The sequence below is a fragment of the Lissotriton vulgaris genome, unplaced genomic scaffold (assembly GCF_964263255.1).
Source record: "Lissotriton vulgaris unplaced genomic scaffold, aLisVul1.2 SCAFFOLD_1849, whole genome shotgun sequence".
Taxonomy (NCBI): domain Eukaryota; kingdom Metazoa; phylum Chordata; class Amphibia; order Caudata; family Salamandridae; genus Lissotriton; species Lissotriton vulgaris.
In genome coordinates this window covers 12,399-31,282 of record NW_028253537.1, presented here as the reverse complement: position 1 = coordinate 31,282, position 18,884 = coordinate 12,399, and the positions used below count along the sequence as shown (strand labels likewise).

The window sequence follows — 18,884 nt, the reverse complement described above, 5'->3', positions numbered from 1 at the left end:
ATAGAGAAGTCCGAGCTTCTCCATTTTGTGCATTCATTACAGGTGTGAAGAATGCAATTGCCATTCGAAGAGCTATTAAATATGTTTCCATTTTTTTATTATATGTATAGCTGCCAAAGCAACCAGTGTAAAGCAACCAGTGTTTTTTACCCAGCAGCACTTTGTATTCTGGAACTTGTTGTTTCACTTTTTTGTTTGGAACTCCCAAGTACCAATATTCAAATTGTAGCTGCTTGAAAAGTTCGTATTGGTGAAATGTGAAACAGGCAGAGTCCTTGAATATTGTTTGCTGAGGTGCTGCAAAATGTAATGTGCTGTGTTAAAGAGTTGTTCTGATGCTAAGTTGCAGTGATTTTCATTACTTTTAAAGGGAAGCAAGGATCAACTTAAAGAGGTTTGGGAAGAAGCAGATGGGCTTGATCCAAATGATTTTGACCCCAAGACATTCTTTAGGTTACATGGTAAGGGAAGATTTATTCTTCTATACTAACGTTATAGAGCATTTTTGTTGGGGGTTTTACTAAGCATTGATCATATAACTATAGACAAGTGAGTAGTTGTAAATATACGGTTATAGTAAGGATAGCATGCCAGTGTGAATATGAAATTAAAAATAATGCTGAAAAATGATGGTATGCATGTGTTGGTGTAACTATAATTCTACTGACACCTACCAGTCTCATATGTATAGATTTGTTATACATACACACATACAGCAACATTTTTCAATTTGTTTTTAATTTTCTGTTTAGTCTGGAGGTGTGTGTGTGGGTGCGGGTGGGTGTGGGTGTGGGTGTGGGTGCGGGTGGGTGGGTGCGGGTGGGTGTGTGTGTGTGTGTATATATATTGGAAAAAACAAAGGTTAAATTAATGTTCTAGTTATGTATAGTAGTAAGATCAAACTTTCAGTTAAAAAGTAAATCCCTACAACCTAACTGCAAAAAAGAAAAGGTAAAAGTGATGTTATATTTATGAGAACATGTCAGTGAAAAAGAACAATATTAATTGAAAAACGCTGAAATTCACCAGTTATTGGATCGAACTATGATTTGCACCCCACTGTGCACTGCGTGTCCTTACGTATTACATCACTCATGACACATTCAGTGACCTCATAGAAGACATCTCAAATTACATCATTGGCATCACTGATGACATCATCGCACCTACTCTTGTCCAATTTCTGTAGAAAACATCAGTCTTTCAAATATGGAAATAAGTTCTAAATATTGCAGAATCATGTAACTTATAAGTAACATTACCATGCATGGTATATAAAATAACATTGTACTGCGGTGCAGTGGTTAATTTGTAAAAGATTAAGTCCCAGTGCTCAAAAACGGCATTTGCGCTGCCATGGAATTTTTACATGTCATGTGCTTTCCCCTCCATTTAAGAGCTAAAAGGTGCAATGTTTAAGCACACACAATTTTCACTCAGCTCGCATGTGCTAGTAATACTGTTTTGTGTGCAATTGTATTCTATCTCCAGACGCAGGTGACCGCCCGGAATGCTGATTTGTTAACTTCTGCGAGAGAAGCCTGATAGGCAGGGCACGAGTCTGGGTACATGCTGGTCCGCGGCGTCCACCCACTATTTTCACAGGGTGGATGCCGTGCCCCCTGCCAAGAAGGTTGGCCCCACAGAAATATCTTGAACTTGTCCCGATGTAAGTCACCGGGACACATTCAGCAGCACCTGTACGTTGTCTGCTTTCCATTCCCAGCACCAACATGCAGGCTGCAAGGGGCCTTTCCTTTCCACCGCCATGTGTGCCACAGATAAAGGCAGACGTTAAATAGCCATCAGGCCTCCTTTTGATCTAGTATCAGATCGGAGGCGGCCTGGCATCTCACCCTTCAATTCAAATGCAAGAGAGGAGAAACAAAAGCACAGTGCTTGTTATCTCTTCACAAGTACTTAAGAGATGCATTCTTTTTACTTTGTTCAGTTCCTGCATATAATACATGCACTGTAAGAATGTCTGATGGGTTGGTCTGTCCCGATATTTACACAAATACGAATATAAATAGCAGTACTTAAATTTATTTTTTAGTGCTGCTCATCCCTATGCAGAATGTTAGAGCACTTTGCATAACATACGCATTATCCGTTTAAAATAAATTGTGAAATTTATTTATTTATTAAAATCATTTATAGAGCACGAACGAAGGCCCTTGGGCATCTCGGCGCTAAAGAATCTCTGCAGTGTTTAACCAACAAGGAGAGCTAGAGTTTACTGATTAAAAAGCCAGGCCTTGAGTTGCTTGCGAAAAGACCAGAGTAGGTACTTGTTTTAATCGAGTGTGGCAAGGTGTTCCAGAGTTTAGGTGCGGCTACAAGGAATCTTCTGTCTCCCCATGAGACAGATTTGGTACGGGGTACCACCAATTCGTGTGAACTGGAGGAGCGTAGTGTTCTGGAGGGACTGTAAGGGGTGAGATTTTGAGTAAAAAAATGCAGGTCCGACATTGTGTAGAGCCTTATACACTATGCAGAGGGACTTGAACTTGATTCTATTTCTTACAGGAAGCCAGTGCAACTTTCTAATAGTTTCTGACGCAGATTGATGTTTGGGGATTCTTCCAAGGAGCCTGGCGGCCGCATTTTGAATGATTTGCATTTTGTGTAGCACTCTTTCTTGGGCACTTAGAAACAGAGCATTACAGTAATCTAATGTAGACCATACCAAGGAGCTTACCAGGGTTTTTCCAGCTTTCTCGGGAAGAAATGGCAGGATTTTTTTGATGAGCCGTAGTTTGTGGAAGGCCGAAGAGGAGATCTGGTTTGCGTGAGGAAGGAAAGTAAGGCGATTGTCAAACATGACTCCCAGATTCCTCACCTTGCTGACCGGAGCCGGGGGATGGCCCAGTGATAGCGGCCACCAGAGGGAGGACCATTCCGGGGTCAAGTTTCCGAAAATGACCACTTCCGATTTGTCGGAATTTAGTTTCAGGCAATTGGAGGCCATCCAATTCCCTATTGCCAGCATGCCCTGATTAAAATTATTGGCTATTTTGTGCCCATCATTCCTGACGGCGAGGACCAGCTGGGTGTCATCTGCGTAGGATGTAAGGCTCATCCCATGTGCACGAATGACTTTGGCAAGGTCCGACACATAAATGTTAAATAGTGTCGGACTGAGAGATGAGCCTTGAGTAACTCCACATGGCAGTGACAAGGAGGGTGATTGAAAGGATCCAATAGTGACCACCTGGGACCTGTCCGCCAGAAAAGATGCAATGAGTTTCTTGGCGTTATGTTGGATACCCATGCTTTCGACACGGTCGACCAAGGTAGCATGGCCGACCGTGTCGAAGGCCGCCAATAGGTCAAGCAGTATCAGGACTGCTGTTCCTCCAACATTACGGATGGATCTTATGTCGTCCGCCGCTTTAACCAAGGCCGTCTCCATTCCGTGGTATTGCGAAAGCCGAACTGAGATTCATCCAGTAGCTTATGTTCCTCGATGAAGGTTGATAGTTGAAGATTCATAGCTTTTTCATCTATTTTCGCCAAGACTGGGAGACTAGCGATTGGACGATAACTTTTTAGTTCTTCCTTATCGAGGTTTGTTTTTTTGAGAAGAGGTTTTGTAAGGGTCTTTTTTTGAACCTCTGGATAAACGCCTGTACTAAAACATAGCATTACAGATTGCAGTCATAGCCGGGAGAACCACTTCAATGATCGGGAGCAAAACTTTCAGGGGACATGGGTCTAGAGCAGAGCCCGATTTGATAGAAGATATGATGTTCCGAATCTGGGAGCCGGAGACATCTGCGAACTGCGAGAAAGTGTGCAAATCAGTGTTCAAGATGCGTTACTTGAGACAGTCAGGGTTGCAAGGTGTAGGAGTCAAATGCCCTTCCTAGCTCACTGTTGTCTACTAGAAGGATTACAAATTATGAACTGCAAGTAACAAAAGGATCTCTGTGTTCAAAGCAGTAATTCACTTACCTATCTAGATAAAATAAAAATCTCTGAGCTGCATGTTACATGATGTGCTTTGCAGGAGACAACTTAAAAATATATATATATTTATTGCATTTTCAGTTGGCTTTTGTTATAACACACATATCCGAGTACTATTGCATAATTAAGTGGTGCATTTATGCTCACAACATTGTATAAGATGCACACCGTGTGCGTTGCGATATCTTGAATAATAAACCCGAAGAGGGTAGCAACAAAATAGAGATTCAACAATCCCCAAACACCCTGTCCCCCTCCCGGCCAAGAACATTGGGGGATTATGTTTTGCAGGAGACAACTTAATCTTCTTACTACTTTGATTTATATTTGGAACTACACCAAACCCAGATCTCTCCAACAAATGAGTAAACCTCCAGAGTTCTCTCTCCATTATTATTATTCCTTGAGATTTACTGGGCACCTCTGCAGCAAATGCCTTAACCCCATAAAATATTTTAAAATGCAGACTTTGCAACCAATTAAGCAGAACAGATCTACTATCATGCTTTTCCTTGTTGCTAATTTCTTTATGGCAGGGTTTAAAAAATATTTTATTAGTTGAGGCCTCGATTTTGCATCAGGATTGCACCACTTTTTTGGCACAACCCCGACACCCAGTCTCATTTGTCAAATATCATAAAACACTTGCATGTACTTATGATACACCTGATAAACATATGTGCAAGATCTTAGTATTTGATGTCACTTCCTGTGATGCAACTTGGAATGTCACTCGTCCTGACGTCATGTGCTGTAATGGCACGTGTAATGATGTCACGTGCATACTGCCTAACTTGGTCATCCCCCACTTCTTTTTATAGGACTTGTGCCCTGCTGATAGGAATGCACACTTGTGAAAAACGGGATGATTGTCCGTTGCCCAACAAGTTCACTATGACTGAATGCCAAACATGACCACTGACTGTAGCGACAAGACTGCAGTAGCCTGTAGTTTGACACAGTTTGAGAATCTGGAATCTCTTAGCAGGCACGTGGGAGAAATCATGACTTTACACAGCGCAGTGGAGGGCTGAGGGGGAATAAGAAGTGTCTCACATCTCATCAGGCAGGTAGAACTGGGCCCTGTGCAGGGCAGAAGTAGTGTCTGGTACAGGACGGGCAGCTGGCCAGCGTGGGGTCTGGTGCTAGGCTGGAGGTGCTGGAAGGGTAAGTGGCACACCTGGTATGCACAACGGGGCCAGGCGCTGGAGCTGACATACAGCCAGGCCTTTTGGTGCAATCAGGCAGCCGGCACAGGTACCAGGCCAGCTCTGGCTGGAATCTTCCACCTGCTTCTGGTAACCGCCGGCCGACACAGAGCCAGTACTGGGACACACGCAGCAACTGGCACTGGGGAGAATTAATAACCCGGGAAAGTGCCAATACTGGGGCACATGCAGCCTCTGGCACTGGATAATGCTGAGCTCGCAGTAGTGAGGAGAAAAATGTATAGTCCCATGTGAATTAAGTGATGGTGCTGAGCACCGGAAACCACCGGCACAAATTAAGCACTGCTGCAGTGCCTCTTAAGGCATAGACTCCTGTGTGTTCCCAATGTACACATTTGTACCGATGGTTCACTACCTCCCAGATACAAAAACACTATTTCATGGCCAATCACCAATTACACCCAGCCTTCAACCTATGCAAAATGCAAAGAGCATACACTGTCCTTACATTTTAAAACAGAGGTGGTCTAACTGATTCCATGTACACCCTTTTGCCTGAGCTCTTCACTCAGAGTCTACTCCTACTAAGCACCAAAGTACCATTTTTGTGCACAGCTCATCTCGGAAGGCTCTGTATTTTTCAGACGTCCAAGATCTATCCGTTACCCATACTCCTGATTCATACACCCTTCAGAAAACACTTAGGACAGGCCACTCTTCTAGACACTGCCGCCCTATAAAACTCTCTAACACCGATTACATACAGCAGTAACTATGAGCAAAACTCTTTATTCAGTGCCCTTTCCCTCAAAGCACTGAAGTCCCATTAGGTTGTCAAGCACCTACTTCAGTCTTTTTTTCTGTGCATAGCTCTCAACTGAGAGCTCACTCTCTCCATACACCAAAGATCTTTTCGGTGGAGAAGCGCCTATTACAGACACCTTCTAACATGACCGCAACTCTCCTTAGAAAGACCAATCTTTCCACAGACCCAACGTATATTAGGTAGCCAAGCCCCTGTTACACAGAACTGTGGGTCAGTATTTCACAGAAAACTACACACCCTGTTAAGTGGTATGAGAAATTGGCTTATTGGTTGAGGGGAGTAGAAACCCTTCTCAAGCAACACCCACCATCCTAATTGGGGTGAGCCACAGCAAGTCACTAAACCTATGCTTAACCCTCTGGTAGCTTGCCACTAAAACAGTCAGGCTTAACTTCGAGGCAATGTGTAAAGTATTTATGTAGCAGTTAAACGGTAATAAAGTGAAATCACAACAAAAATCCCACACCAATATAGAAAGTAGTAAGAGTAACCTTTAATCAATAAATTGACCACAGAACAAAAATATAATTATTATATATCAAAAAAGAGAGAAAGGTATAAAGGAATAGTCCTGATCCCCTGAGAGAATATTTCATCAAAATGAACTAGTCTGTCTAGATGTGATGGATGGGAGTCATAAGGGTGTATGATTGATGATGTATGTTTAAGGAAAAGTGTATTTCCATTTTATAAAGCCCTCACCCACCAACCTAGTTGGTGGCATGCTTCATCATCGGACTCACCCGATGACACCGAGTGTGTCCCGGGTGTGCTTCTACGCCTGTGTTACAGTGGAGCAGGTGTGTTACTGAGTGTGCAGTGTTGGTGATGTGAGAAGTGAAATGTTTAAAAACTGTCCAGTGGTCCCATATACCCAAAGATTTATTTTAATGTTTGGGCATCTGGCAGTAGTAAAAGCAAGGTGTTGGATGTAGGTGGTGTAGTATTTAGGGTACTCCTGCATTCAGTGAGTGGTCTACATGTTTCAGCCAGGCCTCATGTTGAAAACTGGCTATCCTCAGGACCTATGTGAATTGTGAATTAGTGAACCATGCCACAGATTTTGTTAAAGAATCAAACAATGTGTTGCACGCGCTAAGGTGCATTATGTGTAAGAAGGAGTTTCCCTCTCAGGACATTACTGTACAAACAAACATACAAGACATAACAAACATACAGAGATGCGGGTTAGCATAATATGCATAATCACGTCAAGACATTTGAGCCGTCACTATTGTGCGGTTGCAGAGCTAGCGGCGGGGTGAACGTATTTACTGTGAAAGCCCGGTATATGCGGTAAAGTGAGTGGCGATAATATCGAGGACAAAAGTAGTGAGGAGGAATGACGTTATTTTCACACAAGCGTTTTGCTGTTAGAACCCAATGAGTATCCTGCAGGGGTACTGGCTGTTGAGGAAAAGGAAAAAGCGGAATTTGCGCGCTGACCAATGGTTATGATCTGAAAAGGAAAGGTCTTACCGGTCAGTCGCGGCGTGGTAGTGCCTCAAGACTTACTGCGTTTGAGCTCAGGACCCTCCTTGCAACCTGTTGTTACTGCCACAGATCTCCGACGATACTGGGGCCGGGTTCACGTGTGCGTTTAAATACTTTCCGAAGGCTGGCCCGGTATTGTCAATTGATGCCCTGAGTGAGTAGCGTCTTCAGGGAAAAAGAGAAAACCTAGACAGCAGGTCTAATCTAGTGGCTACGCCTGCTCCCGTGACGTGTGAGCAATGGTGGGCGGTTACTCGTTAGAGCCAGTGATGCAGTTTAAGGTTCATATCATGTAAACACTGGGGTTGGTTGTCATGGAGATGTAGAAAAAGAGTCACTGCTCTGTGATGGGAAAACCGTAATATCGTCTAACGGAGCAGATGGCGAGGTACTAACTTGCGGGAAAAAGCAAAAGCATTTGGGAACCATTTAAAAGAAAGTGTGTACTGACAGATATATGCTTGGTGGTGGCCTCTATTACGTTTAGTGTAGGTGGATTTACTAGGGTAGTAGAAACACCAGGCTCACTCGTAATTGAGAAGGGTATTCGACTGGCGAGCATGAACCATCTAACTGCTGGTGTAGCAGGTGTGCTAAGATCCACGGCATGACTGCCCACATTTACGGTACTGAGGAGGCCCAACTATATAGCTATATAGTTGTGCAAAATCATTTTAAGTGTCCAGCCCATGAATTGGTGTTGGGGTACTGAGGTCATACCGGAGGATATGGAAAAAAGGAGGGGGTGGTTTGCTCAGTGTGTTGAGTCGGAGACACCTCAAGTCTTGTGATGTCAAAAGGGTGATTCAGCAATTTAGGCTATGCCACAGAATAAAGTCATTGAGCCCATGGATATGGGTAGACAAACGATAAATCCATTGTTGTTCTTTGGTCAACAGGAATGTATCATTGTTCTGGGGTGTCTGGCGGAAATGTTCGATCACTGTCCAGTACATATTGTTTGGGGTATGTCCTAATTGGAGGTAATGGTCAGTCAGGCGGCTGATGTTTTTCTTGCATCGTATTTTGCTCCGGTGTTTGACAATTCTGGTGCACACCTTGCTGGTGGTCATGCCCACGTATGGTAAGCTGCATGGGCATTTGATGAGGTACACTATGTTGGTGGTGTTGCAGTTTGTATGCTGGAGTTGTTTCCAGGTTTTTCCTGGTTCCAACGAGAGGGTCTTGGATGTGCGTGTTAGGTGTCAAACACTGAAATCGTTGCATAGGTAGTTTCCATTTATTGGAGGAAGGCCCCATGTAGTAAGGACTGTAGTGGGCATGGGTCTAGATTGTATCCTTGGTCGTGTGGTCACAGGGCGGTCCTTCAGGCTGCTGTTCCTTTTGTAGGCGAATAGTTCCCAACTTCAGGTTCCTGAGTTGATGGTACGCCAGTGTATCCGGATGATGTTGGATACCCTGTTCGGTGCTACGTTGTAGGTTGTAACCCAGGTCATTGGTGGGCTTGATATTTCCCGTGTGGTGTCCTCCAAGAGTGCTTCACGGTTTTGTTTTCATGCTCGTTTTCTGGATGATTTTCTTGGGGTAACCACGATACTGTAGTTTTGATGCCAGGGAAGTTGATTGTTGGTTGTAATCCTTGGTCTCACTGCAATTCCTGCGGATACGCAGGAATTTTCCAAATGGGAGGTTTTCTCTCAGTGGCCTGGGGTGGAAGCTCTCAAACCGGAGAAGGGAGTCCCTGGCTGAAGGTTTGTAAAACATATTGGTTTTGAGCGTTCCTGCCTCGGCTGTTATATTGAGGTCCAGAAATGCCAGTGTTTGGGACCTGCAAGTACTTGTCAATCGGAGATATGGGGCTGTCTCATTGAGATATTTGAGGAACGGTGTTAAGGAACTGGGGGTTCCTTCCCAGATCATAAAGATGTTATCTATATATTCGGAAAAGGACATATCTGCCTCTTGTTTGGAGATGAGATGTTCGGTCTCCGCTTGTTCCACTAGGTTTCTGATGGATGCTTGGTCCACTAGGTTTCTGATGGATGCTTGGTCCAAGCATCCATCAGAAACCTAGTGGAACAAGGGGAGGCGATCATCTCATCTCCAAACAAGAGGCAGACAACCTATGCACTAAAAACACTAAGGTACCATACTTCTACACAGTGCTTAAAGTCCACAAAAAAACTAGGCCCCCACCAGGACGCCCCATCGTGTATGGCTTCAGCTCGCTTCTGGAACCCCTTTCCAGATATTGCGACTTCTATCTAAACCCCTTGGTACAAAAAACAGCAACATATATCAAAGACACCAAGCACTTACTGAACATCATCAAAGACCTGGATTTTGACCCGACAAGCCAACTTATGGTAGAACTTGATGTAGAGAGCCTCTACACCAGTCTACCCTAGGACGCCACCCTGAAGGTTCTCCATGACATCCTGATGGACACTCCCTGGCAATACCACACATCTAGGGAATTCATCCTGGACTGCGCCAAACTTGCACTCAAAGAAAATTACTATGAATATGAAGGAGAATACTATTTACAAACCAACGACACATCAATGGGGAGCGTTTTCGGCCCCAGTGTGGCAGGACTCTATGTCAACCATTTTGAACAAACAAATATAACCTCACAGACTAACCCATACTTGTCCAAAATCTGAATATGGCACCGTTACAAATGCAACAGCTTTGTGATCTGTGAAGGAACCCCCAGTCCCTTAACACCGTTCCTCAAATGGCTCAAAGAGAGAGACCCATATCTCTGATTCACCAGTACTTGCAGCTCCCAAACACTGGCATTTCTGGACCTCAATATAACAGCCGAGGCAGGCACGCTCAAAACCAAAACGTTTTACAAATCTACAGCCAGGCACTTCCTTCTCCAGCTTGAGAGCTTCCACCCCAGGCCATTGAGAGAGAACCTCCCATTTGGACAATTCCTGCGTATCAGCAGGAATTGCAGTGAGACCAAGGATTACAACGAACAATCAACTACCCTGGCATCAAAACTACAGGATCGTGGTTACCCAAAGAAAATTATCCAGAAAACGAGCACGAAACCAAAACCGTGAAGCACTCCTACAGGACACCACACGGGAAATATCAAGCCCACCATCATCTGGAAACACTGGCGTACCATCAACTCAGGAACCTGAAGTTGGGAACTCCCACTATTCGCCTACAAAATAAACAGCAGCCTGAAGGACCGCCTTGTGTCCCAAGCCAACGTCGACCCCGGCCTCCACCTTAATGTAGACGCGGATCCGGACGAGCGTCAACCAATCGTGGAGCCGGACCAGCTTCGAATGACACCGGATCCGGCACAGACAGGTACTTTTGTGCCCTTGTTCTACCCTCGCTCTTTTAGACCAGATTGGCAGCCAGAAGAGGGTGAGGAGGATTGGCAGGGGCCTAGAGACCCTCTAACTTACCAATTACGCTATGAACCGGACTGGAGAGAGGAACTTTGGGAAGCCAGTGGTCTGGATACCTCACCATGTTGCCTCTTCCGCCCGTGGCTACGGAAGAGGGAGTGTCTTACTCCGTGGTGTTGCATAGGGCGGCCGAGGCTCTTTACCTCCAAGGTACCTACTGTGGCAGTCAGGACTAACTTCCTAACAGAGGTGCTTCAACTGGCAGCGAGTTCTTGGGAGCCCCTGCTTCCGTTTATTGAAGCCCTCACTGACATCCTTTTGGGCACTGGTCCATGCCCAACACAGGGGCTCCTGTGGATAGGATGATTGTCCAACACCACTGCTCGTCTCCGGGTGACCCATCTTTCCTCTCTCAACACCCCTCCCCTGAGAGCTTGGTGGTCCAAACCTCCACCTCCGAGGACACATTCCCTAACGCTCCAACTGATAAGGAATCCAAAAAGCTGGATCATCTTGGGAAGAAGATGTTTTCTTCCTCCAGCTTGGGACTGCGGTCGGTAAACACTGAATGTCTGTTGGGCTGTACACCCACTCTGTCTGGCATACGGTTGCGCAAGTGCTGCCTCAGTGCCTGGAGGATGCCCGGGCGGTACTTTCTTGCGTAGTTGTCGAAGGGAGAGACGCTGCAAAGTTGACCATCCTCAGTGGGCAGGATACCACCAACTCACTAGGTAGGACAATTTCCATGTCGGTAGCCCTTCGACGTTACGCCTGGTTGAGGTTGACTTTTTTTAGGGGATGTCCAATCCACCCTTATGGATATGCCCTTTGATGACCGTTGCCTATTTGGCGACAAGGCAGACAACCCGCTGCAGTGCTTTAAGGACTCTCGGGCTGCGGCCAGGTCCTTGGGCCTCTCCACCACCCGCCCTGCGCAGTCAGCTTTTTGCCCCTTTTGGGTCTACGGAAGGGGTGCCCCACCACGTCCTGCCCAGAGCCACAGGCCAGTGCAAGCTGTTCAGCCCTTGCGTGTCCGGGGACATGGGAACCACTACCGTGGTTCTGGGGGCCAGCGGGCGGGCCAGTCCATCACAGCCCCCTCTGCAGCAGCCTCCAAACACTCCTAGTCCGACCTTTCAGGGCCACCACCTATCTAAATGGCGCACCTTCACGTGGGACAGGTGGGTTTTGCAGATAGTCCGAAAGGGCTACTCCTTCCCCTTCGAGACTACCCCTCCATTCATGCCACCTCGGTACCATTGCATGTCGGGGGATCATCTGGCCCGTCTCCAACAGGCAGTTTCGGCACTCTTGGCCAAGGGAGCCATTGAGTGCGTTCCTGTCCCAGACGGAGGTCGTGGTTGCTATTCCCACTACTTTCCGGTGCCCAAGAAGGACAAAGGCCTAGGTCCTATCTTGGATCTCAGCAACGTCAACCGGTTCCTCCCGAAGGAGAAGTTCAAGATGTTGAAGCTCGTTCAGATCCTGTCTGCCCTCGACCCTGGTGATTGGATGGTAGCGGTGGGCTTGCAGGACGCTAATTTTCCGATCCCTTTCCTCCCGGCGTTACCTGCAGTTCACAGTAGGCCACGAGCATTTTCCCATGCTTCCGTTTCGCCTTACCAGCGTCCCTCGAGTGTTCACGAAAGTAATGGTGGTGGTCGGAGCTCATCTGCGCAGATCAGGGGTTCCAGTCTTCCCCTATCTTGACTACTGGCTGTTAAAGGCAGGCTCGCCCCAGTCTGTCGCCTCCCACCTCCAGACTGCGGCCGACCTCCTGCATTCGCTGGGGTTCTTCATCAACATGCCAAAGTCGCACCTGACCCCCTCTCAGAAGCTCCTCTTCATCGGATCGGTTCTGGACACTGGGCAGTTTCGGGTCCATCCTCCCGAACAGCAAGTCTGGGATATTTGGGCTGTAATTCCGATCTTTCAGCCTCTATCTTTCGGCCAGAATGACCGTCAGGCTACTGGGCCTCATGCATCCTGCTGGTGGATCATGCCAGATGGCATATGTGGGCTCTGCAGTGGAACCTGAAGTTCCTGTGGGCACAACATTAGGGGAAACTGTCCTATTGCGTCCAGATCTCGTAGGGCACTGCACACCAATTGCAGTGGTGGCTAACAAACCAGGATTGGGTCGACGGCAGATCCCTCTCCCTTCCCCAACTAGCGTTTACAGTGGTGACGGATGCATCACTTCTAAGTTGGGGCGGCCACATGGGGAGGATCAGAGGCCTCTGATGTCTGGCGGAGTCAGGGATCCATATCGACCTTCTGGAGCTTCGGGCGATTCGTCTTGGTCTCAAAGCATTCCTTCCCTCTGTCGGGGGAAGAGTAGTGCAAATGTTCACGCACAACACCATCGCCATGTGGTACTGCAACAAAGAAGGTGAGGTGGGGTCGTGGACACTACGTCAATAGGCTCGCCGCCTCTGGACATGTCTGGAACATTAGGGCATATCCCTGGTGGTTCAACACCTGGCCGGTTCCCTGAACGCCAGGGCGAATGAACTCGGCTGCAGGTGCATGATGGATCAAATCGTTTCCTTAAGGGCATTGCTCCTGTTCCCTCCGTAATCCCCCAGTGGGACTTAACCTTGGTTCCTACATACCTTATGTGTGCTGTCTTTGAGCCGCTACATAACGGTCTTCTCAGGCTTCTGACTTTGAAAGCACCTTTCTGGTGGCCATCACCTCTGCCTGCAGGATGATTGAGCTCCAAGCTCTTTCTTCCAAGACCCCCTTTCTGGCTGTTCATCCGGACAAGGTTGTCCTCAGAACCTGACACTCCTTTCTTCCCAAGGTGGTTACGTCTTTCCACATTGGCCAAACCATCACTTAGCCCACCTTCTTTCTGCCTTTGCATCCTTCCAAAGAGGAAGAGAGGCTCCACTGTCTGGATCCAAAACGTGCGCTTTCCTTCTATTTGGATTGCACCAAACCATTCTGGGTGGATGACAAACTCTTTTGCTACATGGGCGCCAAGAAAGGTCAGGCTGTGCACAAACGGACTATCTCCAGGTGGGTAGTTTGCTGCATCAAAGCTTTCTATTCTTTGGCAAAGAATGAGCCTCCAGTGGGATTGTGTGCCCATTCCACCAGGGCGACGACAGCTACCACAGATATCATTATGGGGAACTCCCCGTAACAAAGCAGTCAGGCAGCTACATGGGCATCTCTGCACACGCTCACCAAACATTATTGCCTGGACAGTCAAGTCTGGAGAGACTGCTTCTTTGCCCAGTCTGTTCTCCAGGACTTTCTGGTGTGAACTTAGTTCGCAGACCCACCTCCGGTGTTGGTATTGCTGGGGTATCTAGTCTAAGGTAAGGAATCGATACCTAACCGTTTTTAAGGTAGTGACCCCTGCTCAGATATAGGACTTTTTTTACGAGGCCATGTGTTGTGTATTTGAGTGGGTCGACCCTTCTGATGAGCCTTTGTGCTCGTAGGGTCAAAAGGGGGCCCTATCTGGTTCGATGTTGTCTGCTCCGTCCACGGCGCTGGTGGGGCCTCCTAGATCCGATTCTGTATCTGTGTCGTCGCCGGTCGTGCCAACGCAACCTTCTCTTTTGTCGGACCTGAAGTTGGTGCCTCCAGTGTCTCCGGCGCCAGCCCCATGCTTATACTGGATGACTCTGAGTCAGATTGGCGTCGATCGGTGAAGACTCTGTTGGAACCCAGAGGTACTATGTCTTTGCTTGTTCATTTTGAGGAAGTTTCAGGCATGGGTGAGGATTGTGAGGGGTCAACGGACCCTCTTGTACATCAACTGGATGCTCTTGCAGAGCAAATGGACTGGAATGAGTGCCTTTGAGAAGCCAGTGGACTGGACACATCGCCAAAAACTGATATGCACCTGCCGCCACTGTGGCTAGGAGGATGGAGTTTCTTATGCCATGATGGTAACGAGGGCAGCAGAGGTCCTTGAACTGGAGCTGTTCTCTCTTCAGGTCCAGACTAATCTCTCAATCGAGGTGCTTCAGCCTATGGCTTCCACCTCCGAACCCCTATTGCCCTTTAATGAAGCAATAACCGATGTCTTTCTAGGCACATGGTCCAAGCCTATCACAGAGGCTCCTATGAATAAGACAATTTCACGCTGACATCCACGGGCGCTGGGCGACCCAAGTTTAATCAGCCAACACCCTACTCCTGAGAGCTTGGTGGTCCAGGTTTTGACATTGCATGGCACGTTCCCGTCCACTCCTCCGGATTGGGAATCGAAGAGGCTGGACACACTTGGGAAGGCAATGCTTTCTTCTTCCAGCTGACATTGCTGTCAGTGATTACTGCATGCTTATTGAGCTGTTTCTCCCACTCCTTTTGGGAGACAGTTGTTGTGGTTCTGCCACAGATCCCGGAGGAGGCCCGGTCCGTACTCTCCCAGAGAGTGAAGAAAGGGAGCGATAAAGCAAAATTCACCATTAGGTGTTTAGAAACAACTGACTTCCTAGGCAGAGCAGTTTCGTTGACCGTGGTTTTACGGCACCACGCTTGCCTCAGAACATCTGGCTTCTTGGATGATGTCCAGGCCAAACTCATGGACATGCCCTTTGACAGAGCTCGTCTTTTTGGAGAGAAAGCAGACACTGCCTTTGATTGATTGCTTCAAGGATTCTTGTGCTGTGGCCTGAGCCTTGGGCCTCTCGGTCACACATCGTGGCCAGTCTAGCTTTCGCCCCTTTCGTGGCACTGGAAGGGATTTTTAACAGCATCAGTTACATCTCAGCCACCGACCTGTGCAAACGCCTTAAGTTGTGCATGGACGTGGTTCATTCCAACCTCGGAATGGTAGCCAGAAGTCATCACCCAGCTCTTGCAGCTGCAGACCCCAAGCACTCCTAGTTTTAGTCTGCAAGACCATTTCTAGCCTGAGGGAGAATTTATCATCATTTCCTCCTCTGTAGATCCATAACATCGGACAGATTGGTCTTGCAGATCATTCAGGAAGGCTTTTCTTTCTTCTTCTCCTCCTCCTATTCCACCAGAATGGCTGGCAGATGATCATCTAGCCTTACTCCAAGAGGAAGTTACTGCTTTCCTGGCCAAGGGAGCTATGGAAAGAGTTCTGAATTCAGAAGTAGGCAGTGGTTGCTACTCCTGCTTGTAGCAATTTGGCTCTGTATATACTATACCCAAGTAAGGTATAGTGTGCTCAGAGTCTAGTTGATCCCCAGAGGCTTACATTGGCTTAAGTAAATAATATTTAAAGTTTTATTTGTGATAGTGTGGTCGAGCAGCTAGCCGTATCAGAGGGTAGTTGTAGGAGGTTGGCTTAGTATATGGTGCACACCTATTTAAGTGCTGCACCTTGCTTTAATCCAGGCAACACTTAGGGTGATTTTAGTGGTCTTTGTTAACCATAGATAGCTCTGAAAGTGGTAGCTGTGGAGAGCAGCCTACAGACTTATCCTGAAGGAGTTTTAAGCAGCTTGTTTTACCAGTTTAACCTTAAGATGTAAGTTAGATGAAAGAGAACCGCACAGCGTATTTATAAACATACTTATATTTATTACACAACGCTCACTAATACATTAATATATCTCCAATCCAGAAATATCAACACAATTACCTTATTGCAAATTAAGTATTATTGTGTAAGTAGCACAAAATACAGTGGTCGTCAGGGCGAGACCAAACCAAATATTAAGAAAGTGGAATTCGAACTGCAGAAGAGGTCGGGAGTTGGACCAGAAGACCCAGTGGAGCCAAGGACACACAGAACCATCCAAGGTAAAGGAACCCCACGGAGACTGTGTGCAGAGTGGAAACACAGCCGACTACGCAATGGAAGTCAGTGGAGAAGTTGCGGTTGCAGTTTTACAGAAAGAGTACCTTCCCAGAGGACCCCGAAGAATTCCCTCGGTGGACGGAAGGTTAGAGAGCCTATCCTTGGATGCCCCAGAGACGAGGTTATCTACACCAGGGAAGCCAGGTGCATAGGGGTGAAGAGACGCCAGAAACCTCCATATAAGACAATAGAAGACTTGGAGAAAAGTGACTGGAGAAGGTGAAAAAGTCGGGTGAGATCCCGAAGGGAGGATTCTTGACGTGAGTGACCAGGAGGCACGGAAGAGCAATGTCCACCGATGTTGGACGGTTTAAAACAGTTGATAGGCGACGCTTATGGAGACCAAGAGCCGTGCACGAGCTGTCCCACGTCGGATGTCGGTGACTAGGTGGTCGGTGTCCGGTGTGAGCACTGCAAGCCTTGGTAGACACAACTGGGGTGGAGAGCGAAGAAGCAACATTAGGACCAGTAAGGTCCAAGAACAGCAGGAGAGTCTGAGCAGACCCTAAGCAAGTAGCGGAGCAAACTGAAGCAGGTGAAGACCCTAAGAAGGATCCATGTACCGAACACATTGGAGTCGCAAGAGCACCTCGAGCAGCATACCAAGAAGGAAGGTCCACGGTGCAGTGGATGCGGTGAGAATGCTGTACTTGGCAGTAAGAAATGCTGGAGCGTCTTGTAGCCCGAAGATCTCTAGAGTGCAGAGCCAATAAGCCCTGGCAACAGCTAGACTACGCAGAGCACAGGGTTTCAGTTTCAGCGATTCCGACGAGGGATACAGTCCTTAAAATTGCAATGTGGACAAGTCCGGCCTTGAGAGAGTTGAAGAACCACAATATGTATTGCTGGGCCACAGGACCACAGGAGCAGCAGACCGGTCAGCTTGGTTGCTGTGCCTGCGGATGCAGAGGCGTGACTCCTTTACTCCAACAGAGATTACTTCGGGTGTCCTTGATGCCCACAGGTCTGGTGAAGATCCTGGAAGCAGCACAGACGACAAAGAAGACCTGCAGAACAGCAAGACCAGGAGCAGCAGGAGTCTTCCTTGATGCAATCTAGTTTCCAGGCGAAGTCCAGGTGTCCAGATGGTTGAAGAGTGATGTGGTTTCAGTCTTGAGTCTTGTCCCACGACAAATCTAAAGAACTTAAGTACCCCAAGGAAAGGGTTTGAACAACTCAGAGTGGCTGGACAGAGGGGAGGATACCAATGTCCTTTTTACAGTTTTGCACCAGAGCATGAGCGAAGCGCTCCCTTAACTGGCTCAAACTGGAGTTCGGGCTGGACTGTTCACATGAGACTGATTTGCATATGGCTGGCCCAAACTGGGGTGGCGTAGTGGGCAAAAGAAGGATGGATTTAACCCAGATCACATGACTGGAGCGAATGTTTGAATCATTCAGCATTCTGTCCATCATTTGTTGCAGTGAAACTGGAGGTTGCAAGGTGGGCACCAAATGTGCCCTTCAAAGCGGTATTGTGGCGCAGGCAAGCACTCACCCCAGCCCAATACACAAAGTTCTGTCTGGAAGGGGGGTGTCACACCACCCTGTGACAGGAAAACTATTGTTCTACCTTCTCCTGCTCAAGCTTGGCTTAACAGCAGGAGGGCAAAATTGCGTCTGTGGTCGGCAGCAGCACTAGCTTGCTGTCAGACCCTGAAAGGCTGTAACCAGGAGTACAGGGGGTACGCCAAAGGAGCCCCCAGTACATGGGATCATACTTCCAACACTGGAATCTGTAGTGGGGTATGATTCCGACATGTTTGATACCAAACATGACCAGGTTCGGTGCAGCCTCTATACAGTTAGATATCTCGTAATGACTGATGTCCACTGTATGTATTAAATTGGCTGACCGCACTTGCAAAGCCTGCCAAATCAACTACATGGTTTGTAGGGGTGTCCTTCTCATGCAGAGGTACCCTCACTCTTATAACCAAGCGCCCTGCCCTCAGGACTGAATAGACTGCCATAGTGGTGACATAGCTTTTAAGTGTAGCTCCCGCTCCCGGGCCTGTGCTTGATAGCCGTGCTTAATCCCTCGACACCCTAAGCCATCCTCTCTGCCCGTTGCTTTGGACTGCTCGGGAGGTGCAGAAACGGACTCCTATTGACTGCCCCACGAGCCTGAACAGCGGCATGGCCACAAATCGGGCTGAGCTGACAAGTGCTGAGCCCGCTCGGTTGGGACCGCTACTGGCGCCTTCCTGTTGCAGCTACGGGTGACCTCATGGGCTCTCCCGGACTTGCCGGGGCCTGGCTTAACCCGTCTACTACCCGCTGTT

General features: G+C 47.6%; 1 protein-coding gene across 1 annotated transcript in view; it reads left to right on the top strand.

Moving 5' to 3' along the window:
• The window catches only part of LOC147660933 (nucleobindin-2-like), a 203,590-nt gene extending 202,793 nt beyond the window's left edge, over nt 1–797 (top strand). Inside the window, exon 7 of the mRNA XM_086951417.1 lies at nt 371–797. Within this exon, the coding sequence (XP_086807543.1) occupies nt 371–490 (120 nt within the window). The 3' untranslated portion in view covers nt 491–797. The remainder of the gene's footprint in view (nt 1–370) is intronic.
• Nucleotides 798–18,884: the final 18,087 nt, after the last annotated feature.